This window comes from Salmo trutta, chromosome 7, assembly GCF_901001165.1.
Source record: "Salmo trutta chromosome 7, fSalTru1.1, whole genome shotgun sequence".
Taxonomy (NCBI): Eukaryota; Metazoa; Chordata; class Actinopteri; order Salmoniformes; family Salmonidae; genus Salmo; species Salmo trutta.
The window spans coordinates 54,368,631-54,391,257 of record NC_042963.1 but is presented as its reverse complement, the minus strand read 5'-3'; the positions used below and the strand labels follow the sequence as shown (position 1 = coordinate 54,391,257).

General features: G+C 44.2%; 1 protein-coding gene across 4 annotated transcripts in view; it reads left to right on the top strand.

Moving 5' to 3' along the window:
• Window positions 1-22,627, top strand: part of LOC115197695 (myosin heavy chain) — a 34,699-nt gene that overhangs the window by 5,546 nt on the left and 6,526 nt on the right. For all 4 annotated transcript variants that reach the window (XM_029759459.1, XM_029759462.1, XM_029759461.1 and 1 more), the window contains 15 exons: window positions 268-393; window positions 615-719; window positions 949-1,137; window positions 1,455-1,690; window positions 6,376-6,640; window positions 6,866-6,933; window positions 7,041-7,228; window positions 7,557-7,599; window positions 8,143-8,194; window positions 11,473-11,546; window positions 11,665-11,749; window positions 11,918-12,014; window positions 12,124-12,206; window positions 13,352-13,453; window positions 14,512-14,628. In XM_029759459.1, the coding sequence (XP_029615319.1) occupies window positions 268-393; window positions 615-719; window positions 949-1,137; window positions 1,455-1,690; window positions 6,376-6,640; window positions 6,866-6,933; window positions 7,041-7,228; window positions 7,557-7,599; window positions 8,143-8,194; window positions 11,473-11,546; window positions 11,665-11,749; window positions 11,918-12,014; window positions 12,124-12,206; window positions 13,352-13,453; window positions 14,512-14,628 (1,830 nt within the window). The remainder of the gene's footprint in view (window positions 1-267; window positions 394-614; window positions 720-948; window positions 1,138-1,454; window positions 1,691-6,375; window positions 6,641-6,865; window positions 6,934-7,040; window positions 7,229-7,556; window positions 7,600-8,142; window positions 8,195-11,472; window positions 11,547-11,664; window positions 11,750-11,917; window positions 12,015-12,123; window positions 12,207-13,351; window positions 13,454-14,511; window positions 14,629-22,627) is intronic.

Sequence of the window (22,627 nt, the reverse complement as noted above, 5' to 3'; positions counted from 1 at the left end):
CCACTCTGTCCCCCCAGCCCCGTTCTCTCCCTACCTCCCACTCTGTCTCCATCCCCATTCTCTCCCTACCTCCCACTCTGTATCTCCAGCCCAGTTCTCTCCCTACCTCCCACTCTGTGTCTCCAGCCCTGTTCTCTCCCTACCTCCCTCTCTGTCCCCCCAGCCCCGTTCTCTCCCTACCTCCCCCTCTGTCTCCAGGCTACAAAACACATGCTGAAGCACTTTTCTCCTACCTTTCTCTCCCTACCTCCTGCTCTGTGCATCCAGGCTCAGAGGACAGTTTTGAGCCAGACAGAGGAAGTGAACCAGAGACTGGGTCATGCCTTGCAGACCCACAGTGAGCTGCAGGACCAGCTGAGTGAGGCACGCAGTAAGCTGGGTCAGGCCACTCTGGTGAGTGGCAGGGTTGGGGTCAATTCCATTTAATTTCAGGAAACCTTTATTCATCACTCAAAGGGACATACAGCATTAACTCTAGTCCTGGACTAAAAAAACATAGTCAATGGACGTTCTTTTTTAATCCTGAGGACTGAGCTTAATCAGTGTCTGGGAAACCAACCCAAAGTCCTCTTTCACTTCACTGACTGGTCGTAACCAGCCTCTCTGTCGAGCAGGAGAGGGACCTTCTGACCACCAAGGTGTTGCGGCTGGAGGACAGTGTGGAGGACCTGAAGATCAAGCTGACCGGGGCCATGTCTGACAAGGACCGCTTACTGCAGGTCTCCATCCATCCTCTGTCTTTACTAGCTAAACACTGTGGCCCTAATCCTAACTTCACATCCATGCGTGATGAGTTATCGTGCAAAATCTTCCGTTAACATCCAAGGCACGATCATCGAGATAAGGGCATGCATCTCGAGTATAACGATGCAAAGATCCAAAGTATTTGCGCATAGATGTTTTGTCTTGATGAACCCCTGCGTATGTTCTGTCATGTATGGTGTACAGGAGAAGGCAGACCTGCACCAGCACGCTCAGGATCTGAAGCTGCAGTTGGAGAGGGCCCAGAGAGGCAGGGAAGGCTACACAGACCAGGTGTGTGAGCTCAGCAACCAGCTGGCTGAGGCCAAGGCCCAAACCAACAGGCAGGGGCAGGAGACTGTGCAGATGAAGCAGGATCTTCTGACTGTGACAGAGGTGTGAAGTTTGAATGAACTTGGTTTGGTTATACACTGTGACGTAGAGGGTTTCAAAATTCTGGGAATTAAAAAAAAAAGGGGGAAACTTTCTATTAAAATATTTCTGAAACGTTCCATATATATTTACCAGAACAATGCACCCTAAAAGGGGAAACTTTCTATTAAAAACCCTATTTCTAGTCCTAGTGCTGTACCTGTTGGTTCCACTTGTTGAGCTGAATTTTTTTGTACTCTGTGACTGAATTTTCTACCTGCTTAAGTGTTCCATATCCTGTCTGAATGTTTAACCATATCTATCTCTTTGATATTGGACAGATGAATGAAAAGATGACATCAGAGCTGGAGATGGTCAAACAGAGGCTGGAGTCCTCATTGGCTCAGCTGCATGAGCTGGGGGCGGAGAGAGTCATCCACACCAATCAGATCGCAGCTCTGGAGACGGAGCGCTCGCAGCTGATTGGAGAGAAGGAGGAGTTAACGAGTGCTATTGGACGGGATGGAAGACAGGAGGAGGAAGTGACAGAGTTGAGGGAGAGTTGTTGTCAGCTCAGGTGAGAGGAATAACAGACTGCAGATGTAAATATGGAGATCACCACTTGGTACCATAGCCTTAAGCCCAAATCAACCCCTAACCCCACACTGGCAGTCATGACCGCAGTAAAATTCCACGCGACCGTTGAGTCGCAGTAATCTCTCTTATTCACTTTGTACATGCGTTGGTAGTACCCAACTCTCTAAAGACCATCAACTCGCTAATGACAGTGCCATTATACAATACATAACCTAATACATATACCAAAGGCAGAATAGATTAAAAAATATATATATTTTTAAAAAATGATTTAAGATGTCTTTGGTACATAATTGTTCTAACCTATTCTCCAAAATGAAACAAATTTTAGTTATCCCCTTTGAATGTAGACTGTATTATTATGCATACTGGGTGGACTGGTTACCTTATGCTACGCTCCAAACGTTCTATCCATGAGTCTGAGAGTGTCAAGTCTGCTCCTGTTCTTTCCTTCCCCTGGCGCTTGAGTGTTCCGGATTACCCTGCATCACGCACACCCGCCTTCCCTCGTCACTCGCGTCAGCATTATTGGACTCACCTGGACTCACTTATCTCCTGTTTATTTCCTGCCTTATATTTTTCAGTTCCCCAGCTCTGTTCTCCGCTGCTGCATTGATTGTTTTTGTCTTTAGTTTTAGTTTAGTGACGCTGTTCCTGTCTCTCGTGCCATGTCCGTTCTTCATTAAATGTTTACTCCCCGTACCTGCTTCGTCTTTCCAGCGTCATCTCATGTGACAAGGAGAGAACGTATGCCTTGGCAATGCTGTTGGTTCATTGATTTTGCAGAGCGGCTTACAGTTAGTCTACAATTATAGTGAATTTGTATTTGATTTTGAATAGCCTAGTAGTATGTCACTTTCATATTTTTTTAATAATTAATAGGCTTTTAGCTACAGAATATCTCAACACCGTGCGTTTCCATCTCCTCGAGCGGGAAGAGGGATTGGAGGCTGTCTAATTAAAGTTTTGTTGTAAAAACATGTTTCTATCGATGTTCCTGAACAGATTGAAGTACTGTGTAGCTGCAGGGACAGAGTTGGAAAACCCATTGTGTACAGAGTCTGGGTGGAATATCACCTGTCAAGCAGCAAGAAGCTGTATGCTCCTCAAAAAGTGGTTGATGTGTAGAGTGAAATAATCAGAGTATTGCATGAACCGGTGGGAAAGCAGCCTCATTTAGCTATTGGAGTGCATACCGATTACTCCCCCCCCCCCCTGCCCGTTTGATTAATTTATTTCACCTTTATTTATTTTAGTGTGTGCAAATGAGGTAAGATAAGAGAGGTAAGGCAATAAATAGGCCATAGTGGCAAAATAATTACAATTTAGCAATTAAACACTGGAGTGATAGATGTGCAGAAGATGAATGTGCAAGTAGAGATACTGGGGTGCAAAGGAGCAAAAAATAAAAAATAACAGAATGGGGATGAGGTACTTGGATGGGCTATTTACAGATGGGCTATGTACAGCTGCAGTGATCTGTGAGCTGCTCTGACAGCTAGTGCTTAAAGTTAGTGAGGGAGATATGAGTGTCCAGCTTCAGTGATTTTTGAAATTCGTTCCAGTCATTGGCAGCAGAGAACTGGAAGGAAAGGCGGCCAAAGAGGAATTGGCTTTGGGGGTGACCAGTGAGATATACCTGCTGGAGCGTGTGCTACGGGTGGGTGTTGCTATGGTGACCAGTGAGCTGAGATAAGGCGGGGCTTTACCTAGCAAAGACTTATAGATGACCTGGAGCCAGTGGGTTTGGCGACGAATATGAAGCGAGGGCCAGCCAACGAGAGCATACAGGTCGCAGTGGTGGGTAGTATATGGGGCTTTGGTGACAAAACGGATGGCACTGTGATAGACTGCATCCAATTTGCTGAGTAGAGTGTTGGAGGCTATTTTGTAAATGACATCGCCGAAGTCAAGGATCTGTAGGATAGTCAGTTTTACGAGGGTATGTTTGGCAGCATGAGTGAAGGATGCTTTGTTGCGAAATAGGAAGCCGATTCTAGATTTAATTTTGGATTGGAGATGCTTAATGTGAGTCTGGAAGAAGAGTTTACAGTCTAACCAGACACCTAGGTATTTGTAGATGTCCACATATTCTAAGTCAGAACCGTCCAGAGTAATGATGCTAGTCGGGCGGGTGGGTGCTGGTAGCGATCGGTTGAAGAGCATGCATTTAGTTTTACTTGCATTTATGAGCAGTTGGAGGCCACGGAAGGAGAGTTGTGTGGCGTTGAAGCTCGTCTGGAGGTTCGGTAACACAGTGTCCAAAGAAGGGCCAGAAGTATACAGAATGATATCGTCTGCGTAGAGGTGGATCAGAGAATCACCAGCAGCAAGAGGGACATCATTGATGTATACAGAGAAAAGAGTCGGCCCGAGAATTGAACCCTGTGGCATCCCCATAGAGACCGCCAGAGGTCCGGACAACAGGCCCTCCGATTTGACACACTGAACTCTGTCTGAGAAGTAGTTGGTGAACCAGTCGAGGCAGTCATTTGAGAAACCAAGGCTGTTGAGTCTGCCGATAAGAATGTGGTTATTGACAGAGTCGAAAGCCTTGGCCAGGTCTATGAATACAGCTGCACAGTATTGTCTCTTATCGATGGTGGTTATGATGTTGTTTAAGACCTTGAGCGTGGCTGAGGTGCACCCATGACCAGCTCTGAAACCAGATTGCATAGCGGAGAAGGTGTGGTGAGATTCGAAATGGTCGGTGATCTGTTTGTTAACTTGGCTTTCGAAGACCTTGGAAAGGCAGGGTAGGATAGATGTAGGTCTGTAGCAGTTTGGGTCAAGAGTGTCCCCTCCTTTGAAGAGGGGGATGACCGCGGCAGCTTTCCAATCTTTGGGGATCTCAGACCATACGAAAGAGAGGTTGAACAGGCTAGTCATAGGGGTTGCAACAATTTTGGCAGATAATTTTAGAAAGAGATGGTCCAGATTGTCTAGCCCTGCTGATTTGTAGGGGTCCAGATTTTGCAGCGCTTTCAGAACATCAGCTAACTGGATTTGGGTGAAGGAGAAATGGGGGAGGCTTGGGCAAGTTTCTGTGGGGGGTGCAGGGCTGTTGACCAGGTTAGGGGTGGCCAGGTGGAAAGCATGGCCAGCCATAAAAAAATGCTTATTGAAATACTCAATTATTGTGAATTTATCGGTGGTGACAGTGTTTCCTAGCCTCAGTGCAGTGGGCAGCTGGGAGGAGGTGCTCTTATTCTCCATGGACTTTACAGTGTCCCAGACCTTTTTGGAGTTTGTGCTGCAAATTTCTGTTTGAAAAAGCTAGCCTTTGCTTTCCTAAATGCCTGTGTATATTGGTTCCTAACTTCCCTGAAAAGTTGCATATCGCGGGGGCTATTCAATGCTAATACAGTACGCCACAGGATGTTTTTGTGTTGGTTAAGGGCAGACAGGTCTGGAGGGAACCAAGGGCTATATCTGTTCCTGGTTCTAAATTTTTTGAATGGGGCATGCTTATTTAAGATGGTGAGGAAAGCACTTTTAAAGAACAACCAGGCATCTTCTACTTGATGGAATGAGGTCAATATCCTTCCAGGATACCCGGGTCAGGTTGATTAGAAAGGCCTGCTCGCTTTAGTGTTTTATGGAGCGTTTGACAGTGATGAGGGGTGGTCATTTGACCAGAGACCCATTACGGACGCAAGCAATGAGGCAGTGATCGCTGAGATCCTGGTTGAAGACCGCAGAGGTGTATTTGGAGGGCAGGTTGGTCAGGATGTTATCTATGAGGGTGCCTTTGTTTACGGATTTGGGGTTGTACCTGGTAGGTTCATTGATAATTTGTGTGAAATTGAGGGCATCAAGCTTAGATTGTAGGATGGCCGGGATGATAATGAGCCATTCTAAATCAAAACAAATTTTGCATAATAATTAAGACAAGATTAAATTAAATAGTCTGATGGGTGAAAATATGATCACTTTATGAGAGAACTACAATTCACAACTAAAGTTTCCAAATAACAATAAAATCTAGCCTCTAGGACCTGTTTCAAATGATCACTTTTACACTCAACATATCCACTTCATATGCGCACACACTCTGGAATGGGAAAAAAATATCCTTTCTATTTTATTCAATTATATTGTTCTTACTATAAAGATCCTATGATATAAAATAATGTCATGGGACTTATAAGCATGTCTTATCAGCTACATGAACAAGCCTATATAGCCTATGGCATGGCACATAGCCAGATAACATACAGTAGGCCAACTCATATTCTGTTCTTCTGAAATACATTTTCTTCATATCATAATGTTTCTTTAGACCTGACTAAAATAAATCATGGATTTTTTTGTGATGGTGTATATTAAATTGATTTATTAGACTTTTTTTTAAATGTAGAGGGTCCAAAGGCTTGTATGTGTGGAGACCTGGAGTTGTTAAACGTGTTGATGTGAATTAACGGTCAATTACCGTGAGACCCGTTTTTTAAAACTTTTGCATGACAATGACCGGCTGACACAAATTCATGACCGCCACAGGCCTATTTACACCTATCCAATCCTCTCAGATCTACACAAGTGCATTGTGGGTAGAGGCTAGGGGTTGATTTGTATTTCGTAATGTCTTTAACACATCAACTATGGACATGCATTAATGATAGGATTGTCATCGCTAACGTCAATAACATCACATCATATCACCAGTGAATCCCAGGATGCCTTGGAGTCAGAGAACCAGAGGCTGCACGAATGCTGCCTGACCTTGGAGGCGGAGCTCCTGGAAAAGGAGGAGGGGCTGTGTCAGAAGGGGGAGGAGCTGCAGCGGTTGGAGGCTGAGTCGGCTCAGAACATGGAGGAGCTTAGGGGTGTGGCCTCACACTGGAGCGGGAAGTGGCAGGATGTGGCTATGGCGTTACAATCCACCCAGGCAGAACTAGAGGAACTCAGAGAGAAGAACCCTGGAGATACAGTAAGATGAGATCGTCTCTAACGTACCGTGGCTGTAGATGTAGTAAATAAAAACAGTAAATTAAATCAAATCGGTCAATAAATTGATCAAGCGATCAAGCGATCACCTTTTTTAACGTACCCTAACTGTAGACACAAAAAATCTATTTCAATGTGATCGCTTATTGATCCTTAGTGTTCTGTATTGTTGAGATCTGTGTCGATCTGTGTGATTTGTGGCTTTCAGCTTCAAGAGGAGGTGGTACGGCTGAAGGTGGAGGTTGAGAGACTTCAGACAGAGGGACAGAGAGACAAGTGAGCATGGACTATCCGGACGAACATTTCGATTAGACCGATTTTATGATTCCCAGACATTTCAAATGTCTATAATTAACCATTACATAAATGTGTTGTTCGTTCAGGGAAGAGATTCAGACTCTTCATCTGCACTGGGCCAGTAAAGACGCAGAGCTGAGCGGAGTCATTAAAGATGCCGGCTCTCTGCTGAAGGTAGAGCTGGACGCTTGTAAACAACAGTTGGAGCTGGAGAGGAGTCGGAGTCAGGCTCTACACAACAGACTCAAAGTTAGAGGCAACCCTCATATCTTGGGTAAAACTTTAATTATTATTAATGAATTTGTTCAGCAATTCATTTATTCATAAATTATTTCAAAGTGAATAGAGCAGAGATATAGGCAACCCTAGTCCTGGAGTGCTGCAGGTACTTCATGTTTTGGATTTAACCGACCTAGAAGACCAATCAATGATAATGATCAATTAACTAAGTTTCTCAGTGTGCTGCCCTCGTTGGGACTAATTCCTGCAGTACCTACATCACTCAAGGAACAGGGTTGCCAAACCCCCTGGATTAGAGTGACGATCTCTCAGTCTGTGGTGCACTACAGAACACAAGGAGGTGACACTGTTGTCCTCTGCAGGTAGGGGAACGGTAGAAACGTTTGATAAAGGGACAGAGACAGAGTGAGTATGATCCCATTCTTCTATTAAATATATCATAATGATGTATTTTTCTATGAACGTAGAACCAGGACTACTTGCACAAGCATAGTAGTGTATGAATTGTGAAGAATCCAAATGTCGTCTGTCTCTAGATTCTGAATGCACTTAAATGCATCTTGATTTACACAGGGAGACACAAACACAGAGACACACTACACGGAGACACAGAGAGACACAGAGAGACACAGAGTGACACAGAGAGACACAGAGAGACACAGAGTGACACAGAGAGACACAGAGAGACACAGAGAGACACAGAGTGACACAGAGTGACACACGGACACAGAGACACAGAGAGACGGGGACATGGAAACACAGAGACACAGAGAGTCGGGGACATGGAAACACAGAGACACAGAGAGACGGGGACATGGAAACACAGAGACACAGAGAGACGGGGACATGGAAACACAGAGAGACGGGGACATGGAAACACAGAGACACAGAGAGACGGGGACATGGAAACACAGAGACACAGGAACATTTTCATTTTGTCTTTCCTAGTATACCACCACAGACACGGGATGAACAGGTCTCGCTGGAGGAGCTGGGCCAGGTGAGCTACAGATGGTCTCCCTGGAGGAGGTGGATGGGGGCCAGGTGAGCTACAGATGGTCTCCCTGGAGGAGGTGGATGGGGCCAGGTGAGCTACAGATGGTCTCCCTGGAGGAGGTGGATGGGGGCCAGGTGAGCTACAGATGGTCTCCCTGGAGGAGGTGGATGGGGCCAGGTGAGCTACAGATGGTCTCCCTGGAGGAGGTGGATGGGGCCAGGTGAGCTACAGATGGTCTCCCTGGAGGAGGTGGATGGGGGCCAGGTGAGCTACAGATGGTCTCCCTGGAGGAGGTGGATGGGGGCCAGGTGAGCTACAGATGGTCTCCCTGGAGGAGGTGGATGGGGCCAGGTGAGGGTAGAGCTACAGATGGTCTCCCTGGAGGAGGTGGATGGGGGCCAGGTGAGGGTAGAGCTACAGATGGTCTCCCTGGAGGAGGTGGATGGGGGCCAGGTGAGCTACAGATGGTCTCCCTGGAGGAGGTGGATGGGGCCAGGTGAGGGTAGAGCTACAGATGGTCTCCCTGGAGGAGGTGGATAGGGGCCAGGTGAGGGTAGAGCTACAGATGGTCTCCCTGGAGGAGGTGATGGGGCCAGGTGAGGGTAGAGCTACAGATGGTCTCCCTGGAGGAGGTGGATGGGGGCCAGGTGAGGGTAGAGCTACAGATGGTCTCCCTGGAGGAGGTGATGGGGCCAGGTGAGGGTAGAGCTACAGATGGTCTCCCTGGAGGAGGTGGATGGGGGCCAGGTGAGGGTAGAGCTACAGATGGTCTCCCTGGAGGAGGTGATGGGGCCAGGTGAGGGTAGAGCTACAGATGGTCTCCCTGGAGGAGGTGGATGGGGGCCAGGTGAGGGTAGAGCTACAGATGGTCTCCCTGGAGGAGGTGATGGGGCCAGGTGAGGACAGAGCTACAGATGGTCTCCCTGGAGGAGGTGATGGGGCCAGGTGAGGGTAGAGCTACAGATGGTCCCCCTGGAGGAGGTGATGGGGCCAGGTGAGCTACAGATGGTCTCCCTGGAGGAGGTGATGGGGCCAGGTGAGCTACAGATGGTCCCCCTGGAGGAGGTGATGGGGCCAGGTGAGGGTAGAGCTACCGATGGTCTCCCTGGAGGAGGTGATGGGGCCAGGTGAGGGTAGAGCTACAGATGGTCTCCCTGGAGGAGGTGATGGGGCCAGGTGAGGGTAGAGCTACAGATGGTCTCCCTGGAGGAGGTGATGGGGCCAGGTGAGCTACAGATGGTCTCCCTGGAGGAGGTGATGGGGCCAGGTGAGGGTAGAGCTACAGATGGTCTCCCTGGAGGAGGTGATGGGGCCAGGTGAGGGTAGAGCTACAGATGGTCTCCCTGGAGGAGGTGATGGGGCCAGGTGAGGGTAGAGCTACAGATGGTCCCCCTGGAGGAGGTGATGGGGCCAGGTGAGGGTAGAGCTACAGATGGTCTCCCTGGAGGAGGTGATGGGGCCAGGTGAGGTAGAGCTACAGATGGTCTCCCTGGAGGAGGTGATGGGGCCAGGTGAGGGTAGAGCTACAGATGGTCTCCCTGGAGGAGGTGATGGGGCCAGGTGAGGGTAGAGCTACAGATGGTCTCCCTGGAGGAGGTGATGGGGCCAGGTGAGGGTAGAGCTACAGATGGTCTCCCTGGAGGAGGTGATGGGGCCAGGTGAGGGTAGAGCTACAGATGGTCTCCCTGGAGGAGGTGGATGGGGGCCAGGTGAGGGTAGAGCTACAGATGGTCTCCCTGGAGGAGGTGATGGGGCCAGGTGAGGGTAGAGCTACAGATGGTCTCCCTGGAGGAGGTGATGGGGCCAGGTGAGGGTAGAGCTACAGATGGTCTCCCTGGAGGAGGTGATGGGGCCAGGTGAGGGTAGAGCTACAGATGGTCTCCCTGGAGGAGGTGATGGGGCCAGGTGAGGGTAGAGCTACAGATGGTCTCCCTGGAGGAGGTGATGGGGCCAGGTGAGGGTAGAGCTACAGATAGTCTCCCTGGAGGAGGTGATGGGGCCAGGTGAGGGTAGAGCTACAGATGGTCTCCCTGGAGGAGGTGGATGGGGGCCTGGTGAGGGTAGAGCTACAGATGGTCTCCCTGGAGGAGGTGATGGGGCCAGGTGAGGGTAGAGCTACAGATGGTCTCCCTGGAGGAGGTGATGGGGCCAGGTGAGGGTAGAGCTACAGATGGTCTCCCTGGAGGAGGTGATGGGGCCAGGTGAGGGTAGAGTTATACAGTGCATTCGTTAAGTATTCAGACCCCTTTACTTTTTCCACATTTTTGTTACGTTACTGCCTTATTCTAAAATTGATTAAATAACATATTTTCCTCAGCAATCTACACACAATACCCCATAATGACAAAGCAAAAACAGGTTTTTAGACATTTTTAACAAATAAAAAACAGAAATACCTTATTTTTACACCTTATTTACACAAGTATTCAGATGCTTTGCTATGAGACTGAAAATTGAGCTTAGGTGCATCCTGTTTCTATTGTTCATCCTTGAGATGTTTCGACAACTTGATTGTAGTCCACCTGTGGTAAATTCAATTTATTGGACATGATTTGGAAAGGCACACATCTGCGAATGTTCACCTTCCAACAAGACAACGACCCTAAGTACATAGACAAGACAACGCAAGAGTGGCTTCGGGACAAGTCTCTGAATGTCCTTGAGTGGCCCAGCCAGAGCCTCTCTGGAGACCTGAATATAGCTGTGTAGCGACGCTCCCCATCCAACCTGACAGAGCTTGAGAGGATCTGCAGAGAAGAATGGGAGAAACTCCCCAAATAGTGGTGTGCCAAGCTTGTAGCGTCATACCCAAGAAGACTCGGCTGTAATTCAACAAAGTACTGAGTAAAGGGTCTGAGTACTTATGTAAATGTAATATTTAATTTTTTCATATTTAATAAATTAGCAACAAGTTCTGAAAAACCTTGTTTTTGCTTTGTCATTATGGGTTATTGTGTGTAGATTGAGGGGGGGAAAAACAAATCCATTTTAGAATAAGGTTGTAACGTAACAAAGTGTGGAAAAAGTCAAGGGGTCTGAATACTTTCCGAAGGCACTGTAGATGGTGTCTCTGGAGGAGGTGGACGTGGCCCAGATGAGGGGCAGCTTTACATAAAGGTGTGGGACATGCTGAGGGACAGAGACACTGAACTGGAGGAGCAGCAGCAACATGAGTTACAGTCAGCCAGGGGACAGGTGGGGTAGTCAGTTAATCAATCAATTAAACAATCAGTCAATTTGTTCATGTGTTTCCCTCTTCTGCACGTCCTGACTGTCATGAGGTGTCACAGCTAAATAGTGAACTTCAGAGGCTGGAGCTGGAAGTGGCAGAGCGAGAGCAGCAGCTGAGGGAGAAGTATGTGAGCCTTACCTGTAACATGTACATTTAGAAATGAACAGTATCTCTCACAGCTAATCCAAAGATGACCCATGACGAGAGAATGTAGTCTGACGTATCATTGTCCCGTTTACAGGGAACATGCTCTGAGGAGTCTGGAGAGACTGAGAGATGCCGAGAAGACAGAGGCACAAATCAAGGTTTCTACACTGGAGTTGAAGGTATTGGAGGGCTCTTATCACTTTTCAAAGGAATTACTGTATATCTTTAACGTTTTGTCCATTATGAAAGATACCTCCCACTTTCTCTCTCTCTCTTTTGCTTTTTTCTCTCTCTCTTTCTCCTCCTCCCGCTCTCTCTCTCTCTCTCTCTCTCTCTCATTGCCACAGTTGATTAACCTAAAGGAGCAGACCGGTGGAGAAGGTCAATGTAATGGAGGTCAAGAAAAAGTGCAGCACACTGACTCGTTGAGGTCTCAGCTAGAGGGTAGGTGTTTCTATGGGGAAAAGCAGGAGAAGCCACTGGAATCATTGCACTTTAGCGTTAAACTTCCAAACACGCTCTCTCTCTCTCACACACTTTGTCTTGCTCACAGAGAGCAGGAGGAGAGCCAATCAGCTGCAACAGGAGAGAGACCAGGCAGTTCAGAGGCTACAGACTCTACGCCAGCTACATCAGGTAGACTATACACATAGACAGTGTTCCATCAGGTAGACTATACACATAGACAGTGTTCCATCAGGTAGACTATACACATAGACAGTGTTCCATCAGGTAGACTATACACATAGACAGTGTTCCATCAGGTAGACTATACACATAGACAGTGTTCCATCAGGTAGACTATACACATAGACAGTGTTCCATCAGGTAGACTATATACACAGCAGTGTTCCATCAGGTAGACTATACACATAGACAGTGTTCCATCAGGTAGACTATACACATAGACAGTGTTCCATCAGGTAGACTATACACATAGACAGTGTTCCATCAGGTAGACTATACACATAGACAGTGTTCCATCAGGTAGACTATATACACAGCAGTGTTCCATCAGGTAGACTATACACATAGACAGTGTTCCATCAGGTAGACTATACACAGCAGTGTTCCATCGGGTAGACTATACACATAGACAGTGTTCCATCAGGTAGACTATACACATAGACAGTGTTCCATCAGGTAGACTATACACAGCAGTGTTCCATCAGGTAGACTATACACAGCAGTGTTCCATCAGGTAGACTATACACATAGACAGTGTTCCATCAGGTAGACTATACACATAGACAGTGTTCCATCAGGTAGACTATACACATAGACAGTGTTCCATCAGGTAGACTATACACACAGACAGTGTTCCATCAGGTAGACTATACACAGCAGTGTTCCATCAGGTAGACTATACACATAGACAGTGTTCCATCAGGTAGACTATACACATAGACAGTGTTCCATCAGGTAGACTATACACATAGACAGTGTTCCATCAGCTAGACTAGACACACAGACAGTGTTCCATCAGGTAGACTATATACACAGACAGTGTTCCATCAGGTAGACTATACACATAGACAGTGTTCCATCAGGTAGACTATACACATAGACAGTGTTCCATCAGGTATACTGTACACATAGAGAGTGTTCCAGACTCTAGTACTAGAGACCTTTAACTTGGTCCCAGATTGTTTTTTGCGCCATGCCAAATGACAAATATCTGTGAGCAGGCAAGGGTAAAACAGGACCATGTCTCATTAAAGCTGTAGAGGAAAGAGTCAGTTTATCCAGACAATTTGAGTAATGCCTTTCCTTATCTACAGGCTACAGGACAGAAAGCAGCTGCTGGCAGCAAGAAAGAGAAAACGGTTTGTGTGGATAACATAGTGAACCAGGATCAACAGAGAAGACTGGTGACAGAACAGGTACAGTAGACTGTTAGAACAGAACAGGTACAGTAGACTGTTAGAACAGAACAGGTACAGTAGACTGTTAGAACAGGTACAGTAGACTGTTTGTTAGAACAGGTACAGTAGACTGTTAGAACAGGTACAGTAGACTGTTTGTTAGAACAGGTACAGTAGACTATTAGAACAGGTACAGTAGACTGTTAGAACAGAACAGGTACAGTAGACTGTTAGAGCAGGTACAGGTACAGTAGACTGTTAGAACAGGTACAGTAGACTGTTAGAACAGGTACAGTAGACTGTTAGAACAGAACAGATACAGTAGACTGTTAGAACAGGTACAGTAGACTGTTAGAACAGGTACAGTAGACTGTTAGAACAGAACAGGTACAGTAGACTGTTAGAACAGAACAGGTACAGTAGACTGTTAGAACAGAACAGGTACTGTAGACTGTTAGAACAGAACAGGTACAGTAGACTATTAGAACAGAACAGGTACAGTAGACTGTTAGAACAGAACAGGTACAGTAGACTATTAGAACAGAACAGGTACAGTAGACTGTTAGAACAGAACAGGTACAGTAGACTGTTAGAACAGAACAGGTACAGTAGACTATTAGAACAGAACAGGTACAGTAGACTGTTAGAACAGAACAGGTACAGTAGACTGTTAGAACATAACAGGTACAGTAGACTGTTAGAACAGGTACAGTAGACTGTTTGTTAGAACAGGTACAGTAGACTATTAGAACAGGTACAGTAGACTGTTAGAACAAAACAGGTACAGTAGACTGTTAGAACAGGTACAGTAGACTGTTAGAACAGAACAGGTACAGTAGACTGTTAGAACAGAACAGGTACAGTAGACTGTTAGAACAGGTACAGTAGACTGTTAGAACAGAACAGGTACAGTAGACTGTTAGAACAGAACAGGTACAGTAGACTGTTAGAACAGGTACAGTAGACTGTTAGAACAGAACAGGTACAGTAGACTGTTAGAACAGAACAGGTATACTTATAGAAACTCCTCTCTTTGGTGTATTATTTGATATTTACGTTATTGTTTGGATGACCAGCTGAAGAGTCTATTTAAGGAGCGTGAGCAGTTGGGTCAGGTCTATGGCAGATCAGCAGGAGGAGGAGGAGGAGGAGGAGGTCTGCAAGACTGGGCACCGAAGTCGAAGGTCATCAAGGTAAGCTCAGATGTGTTTCTTGTAAGTGAGAGTGGAGAGGGGTTGAGCCAATATGAAAGCTGGGAAGGATCAGAACAGATACTGAAGTTCAGTTGAGGCCATTAACAGTAGTGTATATGTAGTAGGTTTTTGCAATAGGTATACAGTCGTGGCCAAAAGCTTTGAGAATGACAATAATATGAATTTTCACAAAGTTTGCTGCTTCAGTGTCTTTAGATATTTTTGTCAGATGTTATTATGGAATACTGAAGTATAATTACAAGCATTTCATAAGTGTCAAAGGCTTTTATTGACCATTACATGAAGTTGATGCAAAGAGTCAATATTTGCAGTGTTGACCCTTCTTTTTCAAGACCTCTGCAATCCGCCCTGGCATGCTGTCAATTAACTTCTGGGCCACATCCTGACTGATGGCAGCCCATTCTTGCATAATCAATGCTTGGAGTTTGTCAGAATTTGTGGGTTTTTGTTTGTCCACCCGCCTCTTGAGGATTGACCACACGTTCTCAATGGGATTAAGGTCTGGGGAGTTTCCTGGCCATGGACCCAAAATATAGATGTTTTGTTCCCCGAGCCACTTATCACTTTTGCCTTATGACAAGGTGCTCCATCATGCTGGAAAATGTATTGTTCATCACCAAACTGTTCCTGGATGGTTGGGAGAAGTTGCTCTCGGAGGATGCGTTGGTACCATTCTTTATTCATGGTTGTGTTCTTAGGCAAAATTGTGAGTGAGCACACTCCCTTGGTTGAGAAGCAACCCCACACATGAATGGTCTCAGGATGCTTTACTGTTGGCATGACACAGGACTGATGGTAGCGCTCAGCTTGTCTTCTCCGGACAAGCTTTTTTCCAGATGCCCCAAACAATCGGAAAAGGGATTCATCAGAGCAAATGACTTTACCCCAGTCCTCAGCAGTCCAATCCCTGTACCTTTTGCAGAATATCAGTCTGTCCCTGATGTTTTTCCTGGAGAGAAGTGGCTTCTTTGCTGCCCTTCTTGACACCAGGCCATCCTCCAAAAGTCTTCGCCTCACTGTGCGTACAGATGCACTCACACCTGCCTGCTGCCATTCCTGAGCAAGCTCTGTACTGGTGGTGCCCCGATCCCGCATCTGAATCAACTTTAGGAGATGGTCCTGGCGCTTGCTGGACTTTCTTGGGCGCCCTGAAGCCTTCTTCACAACAATTGAACTGCTCTCCTTGAAGTTCTTGATGATCCGATAAATGCTTGATTTAGGTGCAATCTTACTGGCAGCAATATCCTTGCCTGTGAAGCCCTTTTTGTGCAAAGCAATGATGACGGCACATGTTTCCTTGCAGGTAACCATGATTGACAGAGGAAGAACAATGATTCCAAGCACCACCCTCCTTTTGAAGCTTCCAGTCTGTTATTTGAACTCAATCAGCATGACAGAGTGATCTCCAGCCTTATCCTCATCAACACTCACACCTGTGTTAACGAGAGAATCACTGACATGATGTCAGCTGGTCCTTTTGTGGCAGAGCTGAAATGCAGTGGAAATGTTTTTGGGGGATTCAGTTCATTTTCATGGCAAAGAGGGACTTTGCAATTAATTGCAATTCATCTGATCACTCTTCATAACCTTACATTTACATTTTAGTCATTTAGCAGACGCTCTTATCCAGAGCGACTTACAGTAGCGAATGCATACATTTCATGCATTTATTTATTTATTTATTTATTTTGTTTTTGTACTTGCCACCTGTGGGAATCGAACCCACAACCCTGGCGTTGCACACACCATGCTCTACCAACTGAGTCTATTCTTGTTCTGAGAAATGAAGGCTACTTTCTGGAGTATATGTAAATTGCCATCATACAAACTGAGGCAGCAGACTTTGTGAAAATTAATATTTGTGTCATTCTCAAAACTATGGCCACGACTGTACACTACCGGTCAAAAGTTTTAGAATACCTACCTATTACTTTATTTTTACTATTTTCTACATTGTAGAATAATAGTGAAGATATCAAAACTATGAAATAACAAATATGGAATCATGTAGTAACCAAAAAAGTGAGATTCTTCAAAGTAGCCACCCTTTGCCTTGATGACAGCTTTGCACACACTTGGCATTCTCTCAACCAGCTTCACCTGGAATGGTTTTCCAACAGTCTTGAAGGAGTCCCCACCTGGGGTGGCAGGTAGCCTAGTGGTTAGAGCGTTGGACTAGTAACCGAAAGGTTGCAAAATTGAATCCCCAAGGTGACAACGTAAAAATCTGTTATTCTGCCCCTGAACAAGGCAGTTAACCCACTGTTCCTAGACCATCATTGAAAATAAGAATTTGTTCTTAACTGACTTGCCTAGTTTAAAAAAGGTAAAATAAAATGAATAAATAAATATGCTGAGCACTTGTTGGCTGCTTTTCCTTCACTCTGCGGTCCGACTCATCCCAAACCATCTCAATTTGTTTGAAGTCGGGGGATTGTGGAGGCCAGGTCATCTGATGCAGCACTCCATCACTCTCCTTCTTGTTAAAATAGCCCTTACACAACCTGGAGGTGTGTTGGGTCATTGTCCTGTTGAAAAACAAATGATAGTCCCACTAAGCCCAGACCAGTAGGTAGAGCATGGCCCAGACCAGTTGGTAAAGCATGGCGTTTGCAACGCCAGGGTTGTGGGTTCGATTCCCACGGGGGACCAGTACGAGGAGAAAAAAAATGTATGAAATGTATGTATTCACTACTGTAAGTCGCTCTGGATAAGAGCGTCTGCTAAATGACTAAAATGTAAATGTAAAAAAATGGCGTATCACTGCAGAATGCTATGGTAGCTATGCTGGTTAAGTGTGCCTTGAATTCTAAATAAATCCCAGACAGTGTCACCAGCAAAGCATCCCCACACCTCCTCCATGCTTTACGGTGGGAAAAACACATGCAGAGATCATCCGTTCACCCACACCACGTCTCACATAGACACAGCGGTTGAAACCAAAAATCTCCAATTTGGACTCATCAGACCAAAGGACAAATTTCCACAGTCTAATGTCCATTCCTTGTGTGCTTGGGCCAAGAAACTTAGTTAATCCTGGTGTCCATTAAAATAACATAAAATGGATAAAAAATACAGTGTAGACATTATTAATGTTGTAAATGACTATTGTAGCTGGAAACGGCTGATCTTTAATGGAATATCTACATAGGCGTACAGAGGCCCATTATCAGCAACCATCACTCCTGTGTTCCAATGGCACGTTGTGTTAGCTAATCCAAGTTTATCATTTTAAAAGGATAATTGATCATTATAAATCCCTTTTGCAATTATATTAGTACAGCTGAAAACTGTGGTGCTGATTAAAGAAGCAATAAAACTGGCCTTCTTTAGACTAGTTGAGTATCTGGAGCATCGGCATTTGTGGGTTCGATTACAGGCTCGAAATGGCCAGAAACAAAGACCTTTCTTCTGAAACCCGTCAGTCTATTCTTGTTCTGAGAAATGAAGGCTATTTCATGCGAGAAATTGCCAAAAAACTGAAGATCTCGCACAACGCTGTGTACCTGTACCTCTTCACAGAACAGCACAAAAACAAGGACATTTCTAAGTGACCCCAAACTTTTGAATGGTAGTGTATATGTAGCAGGTATATATATATATATATATATACAGTTGAAGTTGGAAGTTTACATACACTTAGGTTGGAGTCATTAAAACTCGTTTTTCAACCACTCCACAAATTTCTTGTTAACAAACTATAGTTTTGGCAAGTCGGTTAAGACATCTACTTTGTGCATGACACAAGTAATTTTTCCAACAATTTTTTACAGACAGATTATCTCACTTATAATTCACTGTATCACAGTTCCATTGGGTCAAAAGTTTACATACACTAAGTTGACTGTGCCTTTAAACAGCTTTGAAAATTCCAGAAAATTATGTCATGGCTTTAGAAGCTTCTGATAGGCTAACTGACATCATTTGAGTCAATTGGAGGTGTACCTGTGGATGTATTTCAAGGCCTACCTTCAAACTCAGTGCCTCTTTGCTTGACATCATGGGAAAATCAAAAGTAATCAGCCAAGACCTCAGAAAAAAATTGTAGACCTCCACAAGTCTGGTTCATCCTTGGGAGCAATTTCCAAACGCCTGAAGGTACCACATTCATCTGTATAAACAATAGTACGCAGCTATAAACACCATGGGACCACGCAGCCGTCATACCGCTCATGAAGGAGACGCATTCTGTCTCCTAGAGATAAACGTACTTTGCTGCGAAAAGTGCAAATCAATCCCAGAATGACAGCAAAGGACCTTGTGAAGATGCTGGAGGAAACAGGTACAAAAGTATCTATATCCACAGTAAAACAAGTCTTATATGGACATAACCTGAAAGGCCGCTCAGTAAGGAAGAAGCCACTGCTCCAAAACCGCCATAAAAAGCCAGATTACAGTTTGCAACTGCACATGGGGACAAAGATCGTACTTTTTGGAGAAATGTCCTCTGGTCTGATGAAACAAAAATATAACTTTTTGGCCATAATGACCATCGTTATGTTCGGAGGAAAAAGGGGGAGGCTTGCAAGCCGAAGAACACCATCCCAACCGTGAAGCACGGGAGTGGCAGCATCATGTTGTGGGGGTGCTTTGCTGCAGGAGGGACTGGTGCACTTCACAAAATAGATGGCATCATGAGGACAAAAAATTATGTGGATATATTGAAGCAACATCTCAAGACATCAGTCAGGAACTTAAAGCTTGGTTGCAAATGGGTCTTCCAAATGGACAATGACCCCAAGCATACTTCCAACGTTGTGGCAAAATGGCTTAAGGAAAATGACGTCAAGGTATTGGAGTGGCCATCACAAAGCCCTGACCTCAATTATATAGAACATTTGTGGGCAGAACTGAAAAGGTGTGTGCGAAGAAGGAGGCCTACAAACCTGACTCAGTTACACCAGCTCTGTCAGGAGGAATGGGCCAAAATTCACCCAATTTATTGTGGGAAGCTTGTGGAAGGCTACCTGAAATGTTTGACCCAAGTTAAACAATTTAAAGGAAATGCTACCAAATATTTATTGAGTGTATGTAAACTTCTGACCCACTGGGAATGTGATGAAAGAAATAAAAGCTGAAATAAATCATTATCTCTACTATTATTCTGACATTTCACATTCTTAAAATAAAGTGGTGATCCTAACTGACCTAAAACAGGGAATTTTTACTAGGATTAAATGTTAGGAATTGTAAAAAACTGAGTTTAAATGTATTTGGCTAAGGTGTATGTAAACCTCCGACTTCAACTGTATCTAGCTGGTATATGTAGTAGGTATATGTAGCATCTATATCTAGCAGGTATATGTAGCAGGTATATGTAGCAGGTATATCTAGCAGGTATATGTAGCAGGTATATGTAGCAGGTATATGTAGCAGGTATATCTAGCAGGTATATGTAGCATCTATATCTAGCAGGTATATGTAGCATCTATATCTAGCAGGTATATGTAGCAGGTATATCTAGTAGGTATATGTAGCAGGTATATGTAGCATCTATATGTAGCAGGTATATGTAGTAGGTACATGTAGCAGGTATATGTAGCAGGTATATGTAGCAGGTATATGTAGCAGGTATATGTAGCAGGTATATCTAGCAGGTATATCTAGCAGGAATATGTAGCAGGTATATGTAGCAGGTATATGTAGCAGGTATATGTAGCATCTATATCTAGCAGGTATATGTAGCAGGTATATCTAGCAGGTATAAGTAGCAGGTATATGTAGCAGGTATATGTAGCAGGTATATGTAGCATGTATATGTAGTAGGTATATGTAGCAGGTATATGTAGTAGGTATATCTAGCAGGTATATCTAGCAGGTATATGTAGTAGGTATATGTAGCATGTATATGTAGCAGGTATATGTAGCAGGTATATGTAGCAGGTATATGTAGCAAGTATTTGTAGTACGTATTTGTAGGTATATGTAGTAGGTATTTGTAGTAGGTGTATGTAGTAGGTGTATGTAGCAGGTATATGTAGCATGTATATGTAGCAGGTATATGTAACAAGTATATGTAGCAGGTATATGTAGCAGGTATATGTAGTAGGTATATGTAGCAGGTATATGTAGCAGGTATATCTAGCAGGTATATGTAGCATCTATATGTAGTAGGTATATGTAGTAGGTATATGTAGCAGGTATATGTAGCAGGTATATGTAGCATCTATATGTAGCAGGTATATGTAGCATCTATATGTAGTAGGTATATGTAGTAGGTATATGTAGCATCTATATGTAGTAGGTATATGTAGTAGGTATATGTAGCAGGTATATGTAGCAGGTATATGTAGCATCTATATATAGCAGGTATATGTAGCATCTATATGTAGCAGGTATATGTAGCAGGTATATGTAGCATCTATATGTAGCAGGTATATGTAGCAGGTATATGTAGCAGGTATATGTAGCATCTATATGTAGCAGGTATATGTAGCAGGTATATCTAGCAGGTATATGTAGCAGGTATATGTAGCAGGTATATGTAGCAGGTATATGTAGCATCTATATGTAGCAGGTATATGTAGCAGGTATATGTAGCATCTATATGTAGCAGGTATATGTAGCAGGTATATGTAGCAGGTATATGTAGCATCTATATGTAGCAGGTATATCTAGCAGGTATATGTAGCAGGTATATGTAGCAGGTATATGTAGCAGGTATATGTAGCAGGTATATGTAGCATCTATATGTAGTAGGTATATGTAGTAGGTAAATGTAGCATGTATATGTAGCAGGTATATGTAGCAGGTATATGTAGCATCTATATCTAGCAGGTATATGTAGCAGGTATATGTAGCAGGTATATGTAGCAGGTATATTTAGCATCTATATCTAGCAGGTATATGTAGCAGGTATATCTAGCAGGTATATGTAGCAGGTATATGTAGCAGGTATATGTAGCAGGTATATGTAGCATGTATATGTAGTAGGTATATGTAGCAGGTATATGTAGTAGGTATATCTAGCAGGTATATCTAGCAGGTATATGTAGTAGGTATATGTAGCAGGTATATGTAGCAAGTATTTGTAGTACGTATTTGTAGGTATATGTAGTAGGTATTTGTAGTAGGTGTATGTAGTAGGTGTATGTAGCAGGTATATGTAGCATGTATATGTAGCAGGTATATGTAGCAGGTATATGTAGCATCTATATCTAGCAGGTTTATGTAGCAGGTATATGTAGCATCTATATCTAGCAGGTATATGTAGCAGGTATATCTAGCAGGTATATGTAGCAGGTATATGTAGCAGGTATATGTAGCAGGTATATGTAGCATCTATATCTAGCAGGTATATGTAGCAGGTATATCTAGCAGGTATATCTAGCAGGTATATGTAGCAGGTATATGTAGCAGGTATATGTAGCATCTATATCTAGCAGGTATATGTAGCAGGTATATCTAGCAGGTATATGTAGCAGGTATATGTAGCAGGTATATGTAGCAGGTATATGTAGTAGGTATATGTAGCAGGTATATGTAGTAGGTATATCTAGCAGGTATATCTAGCAGGTATATGTAGTAGGTATATGTAGCATGTATATGTAGCAGGTATATGTAGCAAGTATTTGTAGTACGTATTTGTAGGTATTTGTAGTAGGTGTATGTAGTAGGTGTATGTAGCAGGTATATGTAGCATGTATATGTAGCAGGTATATGTAACAAGTATATGTAGCAGGTATATGTAGCAGGTATATGTAGTAGGTATATGTAGCAGGTATATGTAGCAGGTATATCTAGCAGGTATATGTAGCATCTATATGTAGTAGGTATATGTAGTAGGTATATGTAGCAGGTATATGTAGCAGGTATATGTAGCATCTATATGTAGCAGGTATATGTAGCAGGTATATGTCGCATCTATATGTAGCAGGTATATGTAGCAGGTATATGTAGCATCTATATGTAGCAGGTATATGTAGCAGGTATATCTAGCAGGTATATGTAGCAGGTATATGTAGCAGGTATATGTAGC